Source organism: Anas acuta, chromosome 1 (genome assembly GCF_963932015.1).
Source record: "Anas acuta chromosome 1, bAnaAcu1.1, whole genome shotgun sequence".
NCBI lineage: Eukaryota > Metazoa > Chordata > Aves > Anseriformes > Anatidae > Anas > Anas acuta.
In genome coordinates this window covers 96336075-96350940 of record NC_088979.1, presented here as the reverse complement: position 1 = coordinate 96350940, position 14866 = coordinate 96336075, and the positions used below count along the sequence as shown (strand labels likewise).

The window sequence follows — 14866 nt, the reverse complement described above, 5'->3', positions numbered from 1 at the left end:
AGAGCAACAGCATCCGTGTGGGTTTCCAGTGTCAGAGCCAGCACAGATCTACCCCTGTGCTGCAGACCTGAGCATAACACAGGGCTAAAACATGGCTGTGAGAGCTGGGTACGGTGAAATTAAAATTCCTGGGAGTGGGGAGCCCCTTGGCAGCCCAGCCCAGCTCTGCGTGGTGTGGTCTGCCACAGCCCTCGCCATGGAGCAGGGACACGCTCTGCAGGTTCAGGCTATTCAGCCTCAATACCCCAAAGTAAAACATCCTCCCCAGACCTCACCAATGCTTCCAGACAGCAGATTTAATCCCAGCACGCTCTGGTTTATTTTACTTTTAACAACAGCTCCCTCGTTACTTTCTAAAGGGGAGGCAGGGAAAGAAGGGTCACTTACAAATCACTTCATTACCGGCCACCTCATTTTCTCACACTTTGAGGTTTTGAGGGGGCATAGGAGTAGCTTTTCTTATCATTTTTAAGTTATTTGCTGCCGTTATCTCCTTTTCTTGAACTATTATTCCAGTGTATAATTCAACTAATAGCCTGTTATTGCAGTGACCTTGAAGAAAGCTGGTGCTCTTCCTGTAGTTGAGTCTTCTAGCTGCTTCTTCTATGATCTAAAGCGCTTTTTTATGCTGTGTTAGGAGCCTGGGGGAGACGAAGTGGATCCTTCTGAACTATATTTCCACTAATGCCAATGTTAAGCATGCCTCCATGTCCCTCTGTCTTCTCCAACAACAGGTTTGATTTCCAAAACTCTCTGTAGTGGCACAAAGAACTCTTGAATGCTCTTCACTTGCCATTTTTAAGGACATCGAAGCATTACTCAAAGGAAACTTCAGTGATGCCAGGTTCTTGTGTTGGCCCACCCAGCCAACGCACAACCACGGAGCAGGGCATGCCAGAGAGCCTGTGCCAATCTGCAAATGGTGGGTGGCTGTTGGCTACCACAAAGCCCTGCAGACCCTGCAAAAGCAACAGGGTGAGTACAGGCCATTTGTAAGACGTGCAGGTACAGAATCAGTTTCTCCTTTACGCAATACCTATATCCATAACCCAAGCACCATCACCGTGCTGAGCAGCTGGCCACCTTCAGCACCTTTCCCTGCTAGGAGGTGCTATCCTGTCCCTTCCCTCCTTCCCAAATCCCTGTTGAGCTCCTACGGTCCCTCTGGGGAGTCAAGACACAACACTGGGCAGCCCTTAGGGAGAGCCTGCCCTCGTTAATCAGGGACGATGCCCACCGCTCTGAGGATCAGTCCCGCTGCAATTAGTGCTTGGACGACTACAGAGATACCAACCTCTCCAATATCCCTTGAGGAGTTAATTAAGGGGGTTTAATCTCCACTGAGACGAAGCAGATCCGGATCTATCCCTGCAAATTACTTTCTCCCGCCGAATGACGCAGGGACCACCCAGCGCCCTGCGCTCGCAGAATTGCCTTGTGTAACGCACAGCCCGACTACCGCCGGAGCACGTGTGCCTATTTATTTATTTATTTTCCTGCTTGTTTGCTTAATTAAAGCGGTCATTAACGCTGGCTTTTAAAGCCGGTTCGCGATGGGGACGCGGGAGCGAAAGGCAGCGCATCTGCAGGGGAGGAGCGACCTCCGCTGGCCGGGGAGCGAAAGGAGCCCGGGCACCGCCGGCAGCGGAGCATCCCCGGGGGGGGAGCCCTGGGGAAGGACCCGCTGGGCTTTCAGCACCGCAGCCTCTGCAGAAACACAGAAATTCACAGAATCACAGAATTTCTAGGTTGGAAGAGACCTCAAGATCATCGAGTCCAACCTCTGACCTAACACTAACAGTCCCCACTAAACCATATCCCTAAGCTCTACATCTAAACGGCTTTTGAAGACTTCCAGGGATGGTGACTCCACCACTTCCCTGGGCAGCCCGTTCCAATGCCTCACAACCCTTTCAGTAAAGAAGTTCTTCCTAACATCTAACCTAAAACTCCCCTGGTGCAACTTAAGCCCATTCCAGGTGAAGAAGACTTTAAAAAGAAGCTGCCCCCTTTTTAAAGCGAGGTTCATGCCACAAAACGCAGACACGGTGACCCTTCAGCATGGAGGGGTGCTGGGCTCTGCCCTTGCCCCGTTTCATGCACTTGGGCCCGGAGCCTGCTCTCGCTCCCGAGGCAGGGCAGCAGCACTTAGCATTCAGCTCACGTGTCTCTGCAGCCTTGTGACTCTCCCTTCCTGGCTTTGATCCGGTTCCTGCAACAGTAATTAATTTCAGGCCCTCCTGCTCCCTCTTTTTTCTTCCTTTTTTTTTTTTTTTTCTTTTTTCCAGCATGCTATTTCTAATTATTCCTTCTTTCCTCGGGATACCCGTTTCATCTCGACCACATTTTCCCCGAGAGCAGGTTATCTGGCTGTAGTAACAGCGTGTGATTTCACACGGGTCGCCAGCTAATTGCACGGCTGTGACACGGGGCCCCGGCACACCTCTCTAGCTCACACCCTACCAGAGCCCACCCTCAGAAATGCATTCGCCTCTCCAAACCGTGCACACAATCGCAGGAGAAAACCACAGGAGGAAGTTTCCCTCGTGCTTCCTCTGTTTCAGGCAGGCTGCTGGCTCATGGTAGCTCTGTGCCAAAGCGGTGGGGAGGATTTCAGCTCTGGCACGGCGAGGTGCACAGCGAGCCGGCGGGCGTGAGCCACTTGTCACCACGTGGTGCCTACTCCTCTCGCTGTGTGCTGCTCGCTGCCCGGGCCCTGGCTCGTGATCCTGCTGCTTCACTGACTTCCCAAAAGTTTCAGATTAGGCTGGCAGGATCGCAAGCCGAAAATAATCCTGCGTTAAGTAACAAACGTTAACTTGCTGCAGGAGATGCCGCAGGTATAGGAACTGCTGCGTGTAACCATAGGGCATTTCGATGCAATTTCTTTTCCATGCCTTTTTACTGTCATCCCCAAGGGGACAGGGCGCTCTGCAAAAAGGTTTATAAAATTACGGATGGCGTGGAGAAAGTAAGTAGAGATTGGCAGAGTTTCCTCCAATGCAAAATAAATAAATAAATTATTGGGAGTCAAATGAAACTCTAGTGGGATCAAAATTCATAATGAGCAAGGGCTGGGGGCACAGCCCTGAGCGCGAAACAGGCCCCGAGGCTCTGTGCCAAAGGATGTCTGAACACAAAAAGTTCCTCTGGCTTCAAGGGCACACTGGACAGCCTCCTGGAGCAGAAGTTGTCGAAGATCTCTTAGACCTGCAGGATGGGGTTCAGCTGCCTCGTGCCATCTGAACTGCCCCAGGACTCCCTGCCATATTCTGGCTGCCCCTCCGGGACAGCATCACCCACCTGAAGCTCCTGCCTCCTCCTGGCCCCACGCAGATGGTGTCTTGCACCTCTGGGGAGGCACCAGGAGGCTGGATGTGGGCAGCAGAGTTGACCTTGGGCTCTGCGGGATGCCATGGTCTTCTCAAGTGTCTCAAGGTACTACACGGCAAAACAGCACCACGTGCCTGTGTTTAGGCAACTAAATCCACCCCTTCTGATGACATCCCATTCAGAAAGACCCTTAGAATGCATGGAAGCTGGAGTGCAGTGGGGAAGCATCACAGATGTTTGCTCTGTTCTTCCCTTGATACAGGTCTGTGGGTGCTTTCTGAGGCAGGACATGGGGCATGTCTGCACAGGAGCCCTGAGGCGCACCCTACCTTCCACTGTCCCCTGCAATCAATCTCTCCCAAGAGGTCCCTCCTTCACAGGAGCTGTGTTTTGGCTAGGATGCTGGCCTTAAATGCCTACCAGGCTCTGGGATGTGGGAGTAGCACCTTTGTGCTAAACCAGGGTGTTAAGGGGAGAATTTCTCATCTCAAGTATTCTGCTTCAGCTGGGAGAAGACAGCATAGCAGAAAATGTTACTTTTGAGTACCTAAACTTAGTTTAGATCTAAGTCCAGTGATGTTTCACTCCCACGCTCCCTAGGCAGTCAGTATGACTTTTTCATCTTTGTTACTCCGCCACGAGACATGATTCCTTACTAATTCTGGTTACTTCCTTACATTAATGAAAGGGAAACATCACCCAGCCTGATGGACAACCAGCCTTCTGCCAGCGCTTCACTGGTACCACGGGCTTGCTGCGTGACCTTGTGTGTACTCCTCTACCTGCCTTCGTTTGTCAGGCTTAAAATGGGAGCAATTTACCCAGGCCCTAAGGCTACTGTAAGACTTCGTTACTGCAAAAAGCTGCTCCAGCTCGTGACCACGGATGACACAGGGGTGATGCGTGTTACCAACAGGACGCAGCCAAAGGAAAGGAGAAACACAAGAAGCAACCTTTTAAAGAGTGTCTTTCCTCTCCTTACCTCCCCAGCAATGACGGGTCTCAGCAGGCTCCCGAAATGCTGGACTAGATTTGTTCAGCAGCACCGACACGCTGACAGCCTTCAGTCACCACGCAGGGCAGCTCTTGTAATTGCAAAGATTGAAAAGGAGAACTCCACTGTTCAACCCTTTCTCAGCGATTGTTCAGAATGAAATTAAAGGGAAAGGAAAGCAAGCTGTGAAAAAGCTTACGACATCAGGAGTGGGAAGAGGAGCTGCGGGGGAGGCAGCACTGCTGTCCCCACGCTTATTTGGCTGCATTTCAGCCAGCAGCACACAGGCAGTAGGGTCACATCCTCAGCCTGTTATTTGCAAAGACAACCACCTCAGAAACAAAACACTCCCTGTGCTGTTCTGAAGCAGGTGCAAGCAAAGCAGGCCTTTGAGGAGGCCTAGAGAAGACGACAAACTGCCTGCTGAAAAAGAGTTAAGGGCAGCACTTCCCAAACCCCAATGCTAAGGGGTGCCTGTGCTGTGCCCACTGATGACTGGGGCCCTGCACGGCTCTTGTAGCCCTGTTTTCTAATAAACCAGTTCCCTGCTCCTTACACTTGGAGTACAATTCAGTGCCCCAAAGGGACCGGCTTTGGCCAAACCAGCCACAGCAAGACTGGGGAAACTCTGCTAATATCAAGAGAATTCTTCTGGCATTTGCTACTTCCCCCTCTCCACACTCCTATTTTTTTTAAATACCTACTTATATTTCTTGTGAGCATCACAGAAAAAAAAAAAAAAAAAAAAAAAAAAAAAAACAGGCATAACTGGCTATGAATATAGTAGAGAAAATGGCAACTCTCACGTCTGTAAGGCATGAGCTGAGCCCTACCCACATCCAGTCTGCACGGTTCAGACCTCACGTCTTTCCTAAGCTACAGAGGCTGGCAGGTGGGAATACAAGAGCTACGCTGAAGCTTTGCACTTCCCACCTATCAAACCCTCTGTGAAAGGCTTGATATGAGATAAATTAGCTACATAATACTAATTTTTGATGCAAGGCGTGATGTTATTGCAGTGGGACGAGCTCTTTGTATACAGTCTGAAGGCTGCAGTCAGGTGCTGGAAATACTGCAGTAGCCAGTAAAAACTAAACCACAGAGAAGATGAACGTGTGAACACAGCCAAACATCACACATTAAAGAGAGGTTATGGCTTTTAAAATAAAAGTTCATACTTGTTCACGTTTGTTCTCAGGTAAACTCACAAGCAAGCATTAGCATGCTTTTCACTCTTGTTTCATTAGAGGATGAAGTTTCACACGTTTGGGGAAAAGCGTTGATAGTTAGACTTGAATATATTATTTTAATATGGCTTAGGCTGCTGAAGCAGGGAGAGTGATCCTGCAGGCTTCACCTGCCAGAAGACATGCTCCTGCTTGCTGTCACCGAGAAGGACCTGTCTTGGAGCACACATGTACACATACCAGCTGGTTTTTTTTTTCCTCCATTATTTTATTTCTGACAGGCATTTACAACGTTCCATTCATAGAACTAAAAACATAAAAATAGACCTTCTTTCAGCTTATAAAAGAAATATATAAGAACCTTTGACATAGACATGTCATGACATTATGTACAAGAACAACGGTACCTTTCCAGTACCAGCCTTCCAGTATTCCAGAACTGACTGTATTCCGCTGGGTACAGCACAGGACAGCTAAAACCTCTGCTTTTCTAGTATGCTGGGACACAACTGACAGGTGGGTGATATAAAACAATGGCGTGATAATACAAAGGGTATAGAAACCTTTCTAAAGCTTTTTACGAAAAGAAATGAGAGGATAGCAAAAAGTTTAAGAGAGAAAGCTATCGTAAGAACAAGTATAGTGCACCAGAAACCAGAAGGGGGTGGGGGGCAAGGCAGGAATGCTAGCTGGGACACAAAGACAGTGATGGATTTCGGGGGGAATAATTTTCATTATGTTTTAAAATATAGTCAGAGTGGATTTTATAAAATATAATCCTAAAGCTATTATAAAATTTCAGGTTTTCAAAGTACCTACCAATGTGTCAAACATCAATAGATACCAAAAAAAAGAAAACTTCATATAATCTTCCTTTTTTTTTTTCCATAGGTGAAACTGAAATGGGAAAAGCTATATAAATCTTTAAAAAAAAAAAGTGCTATTTTGTGTTTTGTATTTGGAAGTTACTTAAAAACCTTTTATAGTCACATTTTACCCTGTTTTAGATGTTTAAATAAAAGATTTAAAATGCTAAAGAGGTTTGCTTGTTTAGAACTTACTCATATTCTATTGCAGTGGAAAAGCTTTTATAAAGGAACGAAAATACACTAGTTTCACCCACAGCAGGAGAGTGGATGAGGTCAGTTTTTTGGCCATGAATTCCCTGTCCCCTATGCCCAAACTGTGTCAGAGAAAGCAGACCAAACAAATCCATGATGTTGCTGCACTAGCTCCAGCGAGGTTACACCATAGATTGGTTTGCTCCACTACAATTCGGTCATGCCATTTTATTCTTTTTATTACCTAACTAAACTCCAGTCTCAAACATATACAGTAATCCTTTTCCTGAAGAAAGTTATACCTAAATAAGAGTTTCCAGTTCATATTTTAATATAAAAACCACCTTTCCTAACCCTCTGCAAAAAGCTAGCCTCGTATCCTAGACGTGGAGCTAAGCTAACACTGTAAAATTCTTATCCCTTTGTGCCCCTGCATCTCAGGTAAAATACAAAAAAATATTTCTTCAAGTGTTAAATTCGGGTCTCTTAAGAGAGTTTGGCATCTTTATAACATTATGCAAAACTAGAGCTTCCAACATTGACATTAAATTAGACCAGCCACAGACCAAGAGGACTTAACACAACATAAATCCCAAACCTTTCCTCACACATCCCTAAAATACATGTATATTCTCTTACATTTAAAGAGGGAAAAGTAGTAAGAATACTGCAACTGTACAGGTTAAAAAGGCAGTTTCCTCATTAAGGAGATGAACCTACGGTTGACGCTTTACGGTTAGAAAACCCTTTTTTTTGTTGTGCTATTGGATAAGCTAGGTTGCTGCACGTAGGTTAAAACATCCAGAGTAATTTGTTTTCCAGTGATGATGTTCTCCCCACACTTAATTTCAGCCCCTGATTATGTTAGAATAAATAAAAGTGTGTGAAAGCCCTTGGTAACGTAAGACAGGACCTTAAGCTTACTCCGTTCCAAGTTTTGAGCAGTTTACAGTTGCCTAGAGTGTGGCCGCATGGCTTTGGACCAATTCAGCTGCCGAAATGGTGTGTGCAAGTGTGCAATCTACGGGGACCGGCTCTTGGCGGTGTGCCGGGGGTGGGCGGGAGGGCGGGCAGGACGGGGAGACCTACGCATCCAGGCGGGGAAGGGGGACCGGTTTAGAGCTCCGTGTTGAGTTTCCTGCTGGGAACAAAGTCTTCGCGCCTGACCCAGATGACCTCCTCGCCGTGGCCCTCCACGTCGCCGTTGATGCCGGTCAAGGCCGCTTGCTTCTTCAGCTGGGTCATCCTGGAGGCATGCGTGTCCATGGCCGGGCGCGCGCGGTCTCCCCGGCACGGCTGGCTGCTCGTGATGGAGGCCGCCTGCAGCCGCTCCCGGAGCTCTCGGTCGGCCACGGCGCCTCTCACGGCCTCGCAGTACTCATCGTCATCGCTGAGGATGTCCGTTTCCTTGATGTCCTCCTGCTCCTCATACTGAGCAAGGTCAAACTGTTCCTCTACCCAGCGGTCAGTGTCCCCACTGTGCGTGGGCTGCTGGGGCTCTTTTTCGGGGCTGCTCGCGAAGACGGCATCTGAGTCAATGGTAAACCTGTTTCGGGCCAGCCGCCGCCTCCTCCTCCCAAGAGACTTGCTTGGGGCTGACACTGTGCACACACAAAGATAAAACCCCAGAGGCTTTTTACACACGGTACAACTCCCTTTAAAAAGTTAGTCTTCCAAGGGCCCTTTATTTAACACCGCTAGGCACAAACCAGGGCAGACTCCCAAGAATGACCTAGTCATTCAGCATCCTCCCTGCAGGCAAGTCATACTTCACTCAGCTCCTCGGCACAGGTCTCTCTCCAGCTGAAAAAGGAGTTTCTGCTACTCAGATCCACAGTTGGGCTAATGGCCCACAATTACTGTTCCTCCTAAGCGGTAGGCAGCCAGCCAGCACAAAGTGCATCTGTTCGGCTCAGCTTCTCAGAAGCAGCTCCCTGCTGTCAGTACACAGCAAAACTCAACTAGCCTTACACGTCGATACGGCAAATTGCTTTGTCTTGGCTAAGAACAACATTTTAGGCTTCCAAGTAGCTACCTCGGTACTGAAGGTGCTGGCACTGTTGCTTTATGGGGAAGTTTCCTATCCAGGTTCTGCTACTCCCTTCCACACTTTCTCCTTATTAGAGAGGAAAAAACAAGAAAACCAAAGAAACCTTTCAGAAGTTCCTTATGCAGCATCAGCTGGTCTGCTAGCTTTTGCATCTGGCCCAATTAGCAAGTTCACATCTTCTGTGTTGGAACATTTTCATGAGAGGCTTGTGAGACAAAGCAGGGGATGAATCCTGCAGCCAAAGGAGCTGCAGGCGTTCCAGCACTTTATTTGCACACACAGGTAGCTCCATCACAAGCAGGTGAACTCCAAGGTTACAGTTTGTCTCTCTCCACTAAACAGCACCTTAGCACTTGCAGTTTTTATTCATCGAACTCTAGCAGCTTGAGGGGAAAGGGTTACACTTTAATATCCCTGACCCTCAAAACATGCATCAAGTTCAACAGTTGCAAGTCTCAACTATAGGGAAAAGTCTGAAGATTTTAATTGCAGCAGAATTCATCATGCAAATGCACTGCCAAGCCAAACTAAAATAAGTTTTGGCATCTACACATCAATCCCACAGGCTGACTGAAGAAGCACTGTGGTAAAACAGAATGCATTTTGGTCCTCTGAATCTTCTTACTTAACATTTTAAGTGCCTCTGAGGCTGATCTTGAGGTTCTGAGGCATCACCTCAAGTCAGAAGCCGTGCTGCAAATGTTATTGGTCTGGCCAGCCTATTACAGAAGAGGAACAGAAAGCCTGGTTGTCTACATTGCTGGATCTAATGAGCAGAAAAAAACAGACCAGAACAAAACACGCAGCAGTGCTGTGTATTTTCCAGTTGAAATCACGTGTTTCTTCCCTCCATCATCTAGTATTCTGAAAGTGAAACCTGCTTTTCCCTGGGATTTTCTCATTGCTTTTGCCTGAAGTCAACCAAAGAGGAAAATCCATGCTTTAGGACAGACCATTACAAAAATAAAGCATCAAGTGCACGCCTCTCAAAGTGTGAGAAGTACAAGTACGTGCCCTCTAGCAATAGAGCTGAAAAGGCTAAAAACGGAGGACATACAAAGCTGTCTCTCCAAACCACATCACGCACAAGAAAAATCAGCTCCCCCAAGTGAATTTTAGTTAAAAGTGCTAGGGTTAGCTTGAAAACTCTGTACATGCTTTTGTTTAAGAAATATGCAGCGGGCTTCTGTTTTGTTCAGCTGAAACCCATTTCCAGATTAAAGTGCACAGCCAATTGGTATTGACAGAAATCCTGTTTCTTCCTTCCATGCCAGAAGGACTTCTCTGAAGCTGAACCTTGAGTGCAAAGCAAGGTAAACAGAGGCAATTTAAGGCTCTCGAGGAGGTGAAGCATGGAAAAACAGCAGTTTTTACATACACAGGAGAGAATGCCAATCCTAATACACAAGTATCAGATACCACCACGTCTTACAATGGTGCTGGGGTTACTGGGATCTTGAAAGTCTGTAGCCCTACAGTACCTGCCCTGTTCATGGCTGGCCTTGCACCTTTTAGAGCACACAATCTTTTTCCACCAAAGGGGACATATTGCTGGGATGAGGGCAAACTTTCGGTTTTAAGAAGCTGTCTTCTGTGTTTATCCCGCAGAATCGAATGCACTGCCTTCAGAAAGTCCTTCCTGTGTTCTGGTGAACTGAAAAACAGGGGAAAATACAAGAGGCAGAGTTATCTCTTGCAAACTGCTGAAAGCTCACTGTAAATAAGATAAATAATAATCAGTACTGCAATTTAAAACTGAAGACTGACTGGCATACATTTCCCCAGAGAAGATTCAATTTAAATCAGTATTTCAAGGCAAAGCTAAATCTATAGTAATTGCAATGGACATCCAAGGAAATAAATACTCTGTATGTTAACAAAACATTTAGCCTTGAGCCTTCCTTTTCCTTCCAATACTAACCACAAACTTTGCTTTCTCTGATAAACATCAAACTGACCTATAGTGACTAATTCGATCTCGGTTTGTCTCCCATAATCACACACCAAGAAGTAGCCCTGCAAATCTTTACTACCTAGTAGTGGGAACTGGCTTGATATCAGTTCTGTGGGACCCCAGCAACCTTGCACACCAAGTTCTGATTTGAAGCCTAAAACACATCAGGGCAAACACTGTGACACAGACAGACAAAATTCATTTAATAAAATTGTAATGTCCTAAGAACAGGGGTTGGAACTTGCTGGCATGGAAGGTCAGCTGAACAAGACATGCAAACATCTACCTAGCATAATGCTGGAGTTTAGTTGGGTGTAAATCTGTGAAAGAAAAGTTGTAATAAGGACATTCCCATACAAGTGCAAGGCTGATCAGATCTGTGCCTTTATCTTAATGGACTTTATGAAACTCTGCCTGCCAGAAACGAGGTTCTCACACCCTCTGCTCACTTCCCCCACCAGCTGTTCCCAGACTGCCTTAAAGAAATGACATAGGCAAGCTGGGATGCAGAGATGCAGCTGCTACTAGAAAGTTTGGAAACATACTTACCTACAGCAAAGGTGAAACGTTCTTTCTGGCCTGCCTTCAGACTCAGATTTAACATGGACAATCTCACATACAGAATTGGTCTCTGCATCTGGAACAAAAAGTAAACAGCATTTCATACATCAGGTTCTCATCGTAAACCTCAGTTACAATATTTATTCCATTACCCTAAAAAAATGGTTTAAGACTGTCTGAGACAACAAATTATACACTGCAAATATTATTAACTTATGGATGAAAGGCAGCAGTGGGGAAGTGGCCAAGAAAGAACAAACACCTGAACTGGCCAAAATCTAGTAGAACTTCATATTCAGTAACTCAGTCCTATAAAATATGGGGGGGGGAGGGGAACAGCTTTTTGGATATTTCATATAGTATTGTCACATTTTACAGGCATAACTTCTACAGGCAGCTACACCCTATGCTCTTTCCACTTTCACTTATGCAAAAGAACAGGAACATATGTTAGAAATATTGAAGTTTTAAACAATAACCTTCACATGAAGCCATTTACCACAAGAATTCACTAGCCCTATTTTCTCACAGCTGCAAGATCTCCTTCAGGACTTGAGAAGAGGAACAAAACAAACCGGAGTCAGCAACTACGTCGTCCTGTTTTTCCAGGACCTTGTCTGCCTTCAAAAAAGTACTGACAAGGCAGAGATATAGAATTGGAGCTTCTGCCCCCTTCTTTTCTCTCCAGAGCTATTAGATTCCTTTCTCGGGTCCCCAAAGCTGCATACACATGTACTAAGGACAAACACTGATCAGCAAACGTCCCCAAAACAAACATTAAAAAGACTGCCAAATTCATGCAGCTGGAACATTACCTGCACTTGCCAATGCTCGAACCTGCAGTGCTTCCAAAGGTATCATGTGGCGAAAGCGGAACGGATCCCAGTCTTCATAAATTGAAGCTCTATGTGATCCTCCCTGGAAGAATTTCAAAATACCCTTAAGAAATTAGATACCTTAGGATATTCAGACACCAAGGTCTCCATTGCTTTGTACTAAAAGTGTCCAGCTAGAGACCTGCTGCAGTTCTTTTCTCACTACAACATCTCAGTAACCAGCAGCACTGAAATGCCTGTCTATGAAGATCTTGCTAAATTCCAGACAAAAGCAACCATTAGACCAATCAACTATCAATGCCTTCAAAATTTTGTTTGCAACTAATCCTGCATTCTCACCTTCAACTGCACACATACTTATGAACATGCATTCATTTTGCTTTGGTCACTCCAAGCTTATTTTATGTCCAGTTAACCTTAAAAGATGAGTATTTCAAATAACGCTTTCGGTTTGTGCCACGTGTGGGAACCAAAGTGTTTCCTGTAATACTATCAACTGTGTTCCCTGTTGTAGCAAGTCATGTGTTCACTGTCAAGCTTAGCTTTAACTTCTAAATTCTAGATTCTACTAGGATCCACTGATACAGAGTGTAGGCATACCTAGTTTAGCTGAAAGCAGCCAGCTCTTGCTTAGTTCCATATTATACTTGGAGATAGTAATAGCCAGAACTGAAGCAAAGACATTGTGCATCACAAAGAAAGCCAACAGACAGCTCTCATGTTTGATTCATTAGCACTGGTTGAAGAACCAAATGGAAGAGACATGCTCAAGGTGGTACCTTGTTTCATCAAAGTCCACTCCACGGCATAAAATGGATGTGTCGTAGGCAACATGGATAGTCCAGCAGAGAGCAAAGGGTAAACTAAACAAACACTTGCAAAGCACTGAATAGCAGCCCACTCAGAATTACTCAAATCCTCAGTTGTGTGGCAGGGGACAAGGACCACATATGCAAAAGCACGCTCTCACACCACAGCTTTAGGGAAAGTGATCTTGATCACTGAACTACAAATGTACACAGCATCACAGAAATAGTTAACACAACTTACAAGTTTCTTCTTCTGTTTGGAACCATCCTTGTACACAAGGACCACAGCTGTTTTGAACACTGGAGAAGAAAGTTAAAAAACAAAGGCCATGTAGTCAATAAGGTTGGGAATGGGTCTCCTACACACCCAAGCTCACAGAACTTTCAACTCCTCAGATAGCTCTCAGCTGAGCCAGGGAGGGAAGGCAGGAGTAATCCTATCAAAAAAAATAAGCTCAACAGCTTTTAGCATGCAAACACAAGTTTCAAATGACTTGAAGTAACCTAAGAGTTGCCAGTTATCTGAACAACTGTTCAAAATCCAGCAGTTCTATTAAAAGATAATTAAGCAAAAGTAATCTGCCTGGATAAGTCCACCTCAGACAAATGAGCAGCATCCCACCACATGATGCCAGTCATCAGGTGAGACCACACAAAGGCAGAATTTGAAATCTGAACCACTCCCAGGTGGGGAACAGTGGTCTATACTGAATTCAGAAGTGAACAACACTTGTAGACAGAGGTGCAATTTGATTCTCTATTATCATGTAACATCCACATGGAGTTAGAATTTGTCTTTCAAGACTGTTTTTCTTCGTGTTCTCTTTTGTCAGGCCTCAAACACACCCCTTGTCTTAGAACTGAATTGCACTGACACTTTATTTTGGACTAAACACACACTGCTTAACTTGACTTCAGTCTGAAAGTAACAAATGCATGATTTGAAAGTATAAGTGCTCATGTACCTTTCCAAAGAACCACGGTTTGATACAGTGGAAAGACCTTGAAATCTATGCCAATAACAGTTTCAATTTCTCTTTTGGCCACCCAAGATACAGTTCTTGGAGGAAGACAGATCACTCCAGGACTCTCTGGGAGTCCTGGCCTAGCTTTAAGACCACCAAAATTTAGATGCTCGGGTTCTTTTTGCCAAAAGGCACGGAAAGAAGAGGCAGAGCCTCTTCAAGCTTGTCCAACAGGATGTGAAGCAGAGTTACATGGTATGCATCAGACTACTGAAATGTATCTTCCCAGATACAACAAATACCTTTCTGCATAGCTCTCAATTTATAGCCTTGGATATGAGTTTAAGAAACTCTTTCACTATTAGAGCAGTCATCTCCAAATTATTCACCAGATTTAAATCAACACAGAACAGAATTTGACCATTACAGAGACAAACACAGTTTTAAGTTCCAGCCAACCCTGCAGAAGGCAATGCTCAGCTACCTTCAACAAATATCTGCTAAGGCACATTATACAGTCTTTTAAACATCTGAAATGAAATTACTAGGATACAAACCAAATGCTGCCAGCTCGGGTTCCTTCTTCCATTTCCCTAGCGAAGCCGGAGGATTAAGCCATATCACGGTATTATGCAAGAGCAAGTCCCCCATAGAAAGGTCTGCAACCTGCCAATCACAAACACATGCACAAAGACAGAATGTGTTTCAGTTCAAAGTTTTCTTCAGTTCTAGAAAACTTTCCTGGACTTGATTCTTAAATAAACAAACACAAATAAATTTTTGGAATAAGATATTCAACCAGATGACTGCATGTATGTGCAAACAGACTCTGACAGTTGGCATTAGACGCACGTAAATCTTTAATTGGTTGGCATAGATTGGGAGAAGACAGACAGAGAGCCTAGCTCTCACAATTTTATAAGTCAGGGCTTGCAAAAAAAACACAGAGGAGCAGAAAAGCCACACTGAATCTTTTTCTGCTCCTTTGTCCATCTTCTCCTTCACAAGTTTCTTGCTATTTTGTTCAAACATTTAAGCATAACCCCATCACACACACACAATTTGGGGTGTAGTTCAAAGACAGCACCAGGTGAAGCAGTCACAGCAGCTTCTTCC

The 14866-nt window shown here is 45.3% G+C and overlaps 1 protein-coding gene and 1 long non-coding RNA gene across 19 annotated transcripts in view; both read right to left on the bottom strand.

Moving 5' to 3' along the window:
• Positions 1–311: 311 nt before the first annotated feature.
• On the bottom strand, positions 312–1490 carry LOC137859937 (uncharacterized). The gene is made up of 2 exons (XR_011098681.1): positions 1295–1490; positions 312–959 (listed from the first exon to the last, which is right to left on the bottom strand). It is a non-coding gene; the product is annotated as an uncharacterized lncRNA (long non-coding RNA).
• Positions 1491–5761: 4271 nt separating this feature from the next.
• The window catches only part of TIAM1 (TIAM Rac1 associated GEF 1), a 151634-nt gene continuing 142529 nt past the window's right edge, over positions 5762–14866 (bottom strand). For all 18 annotated transcript variants that reach the window (XM_068689424.1, XM_068689488.1, XM_068689419.1 and 15 more), the window contains 6 exons: positions 14308–14416; positions 13027–13085; positions 11956–12058; positions 11129–11216; positions 10107–10279; positions 5762–8176 (listed from right to left, as the gene is read on the bottom strand). In XM_068689424.1, the coding sequence (XP_068545525.1) occupies positions 7692–8176; positions 10107–10279; positions 11129–11216; positions 11956–12058; positions 13027–13085; positions 14308–14416 (1017 nt within the window). In that variant the 3' untranslated portion in view covers positions 5762–7691. The remainder of the gene's footprint in view (positions 8177–10106; positions 10280–11128; positions 11217–11955; positions 12059–13026; positions 13086–14307; positions 14417–14866) is intronic.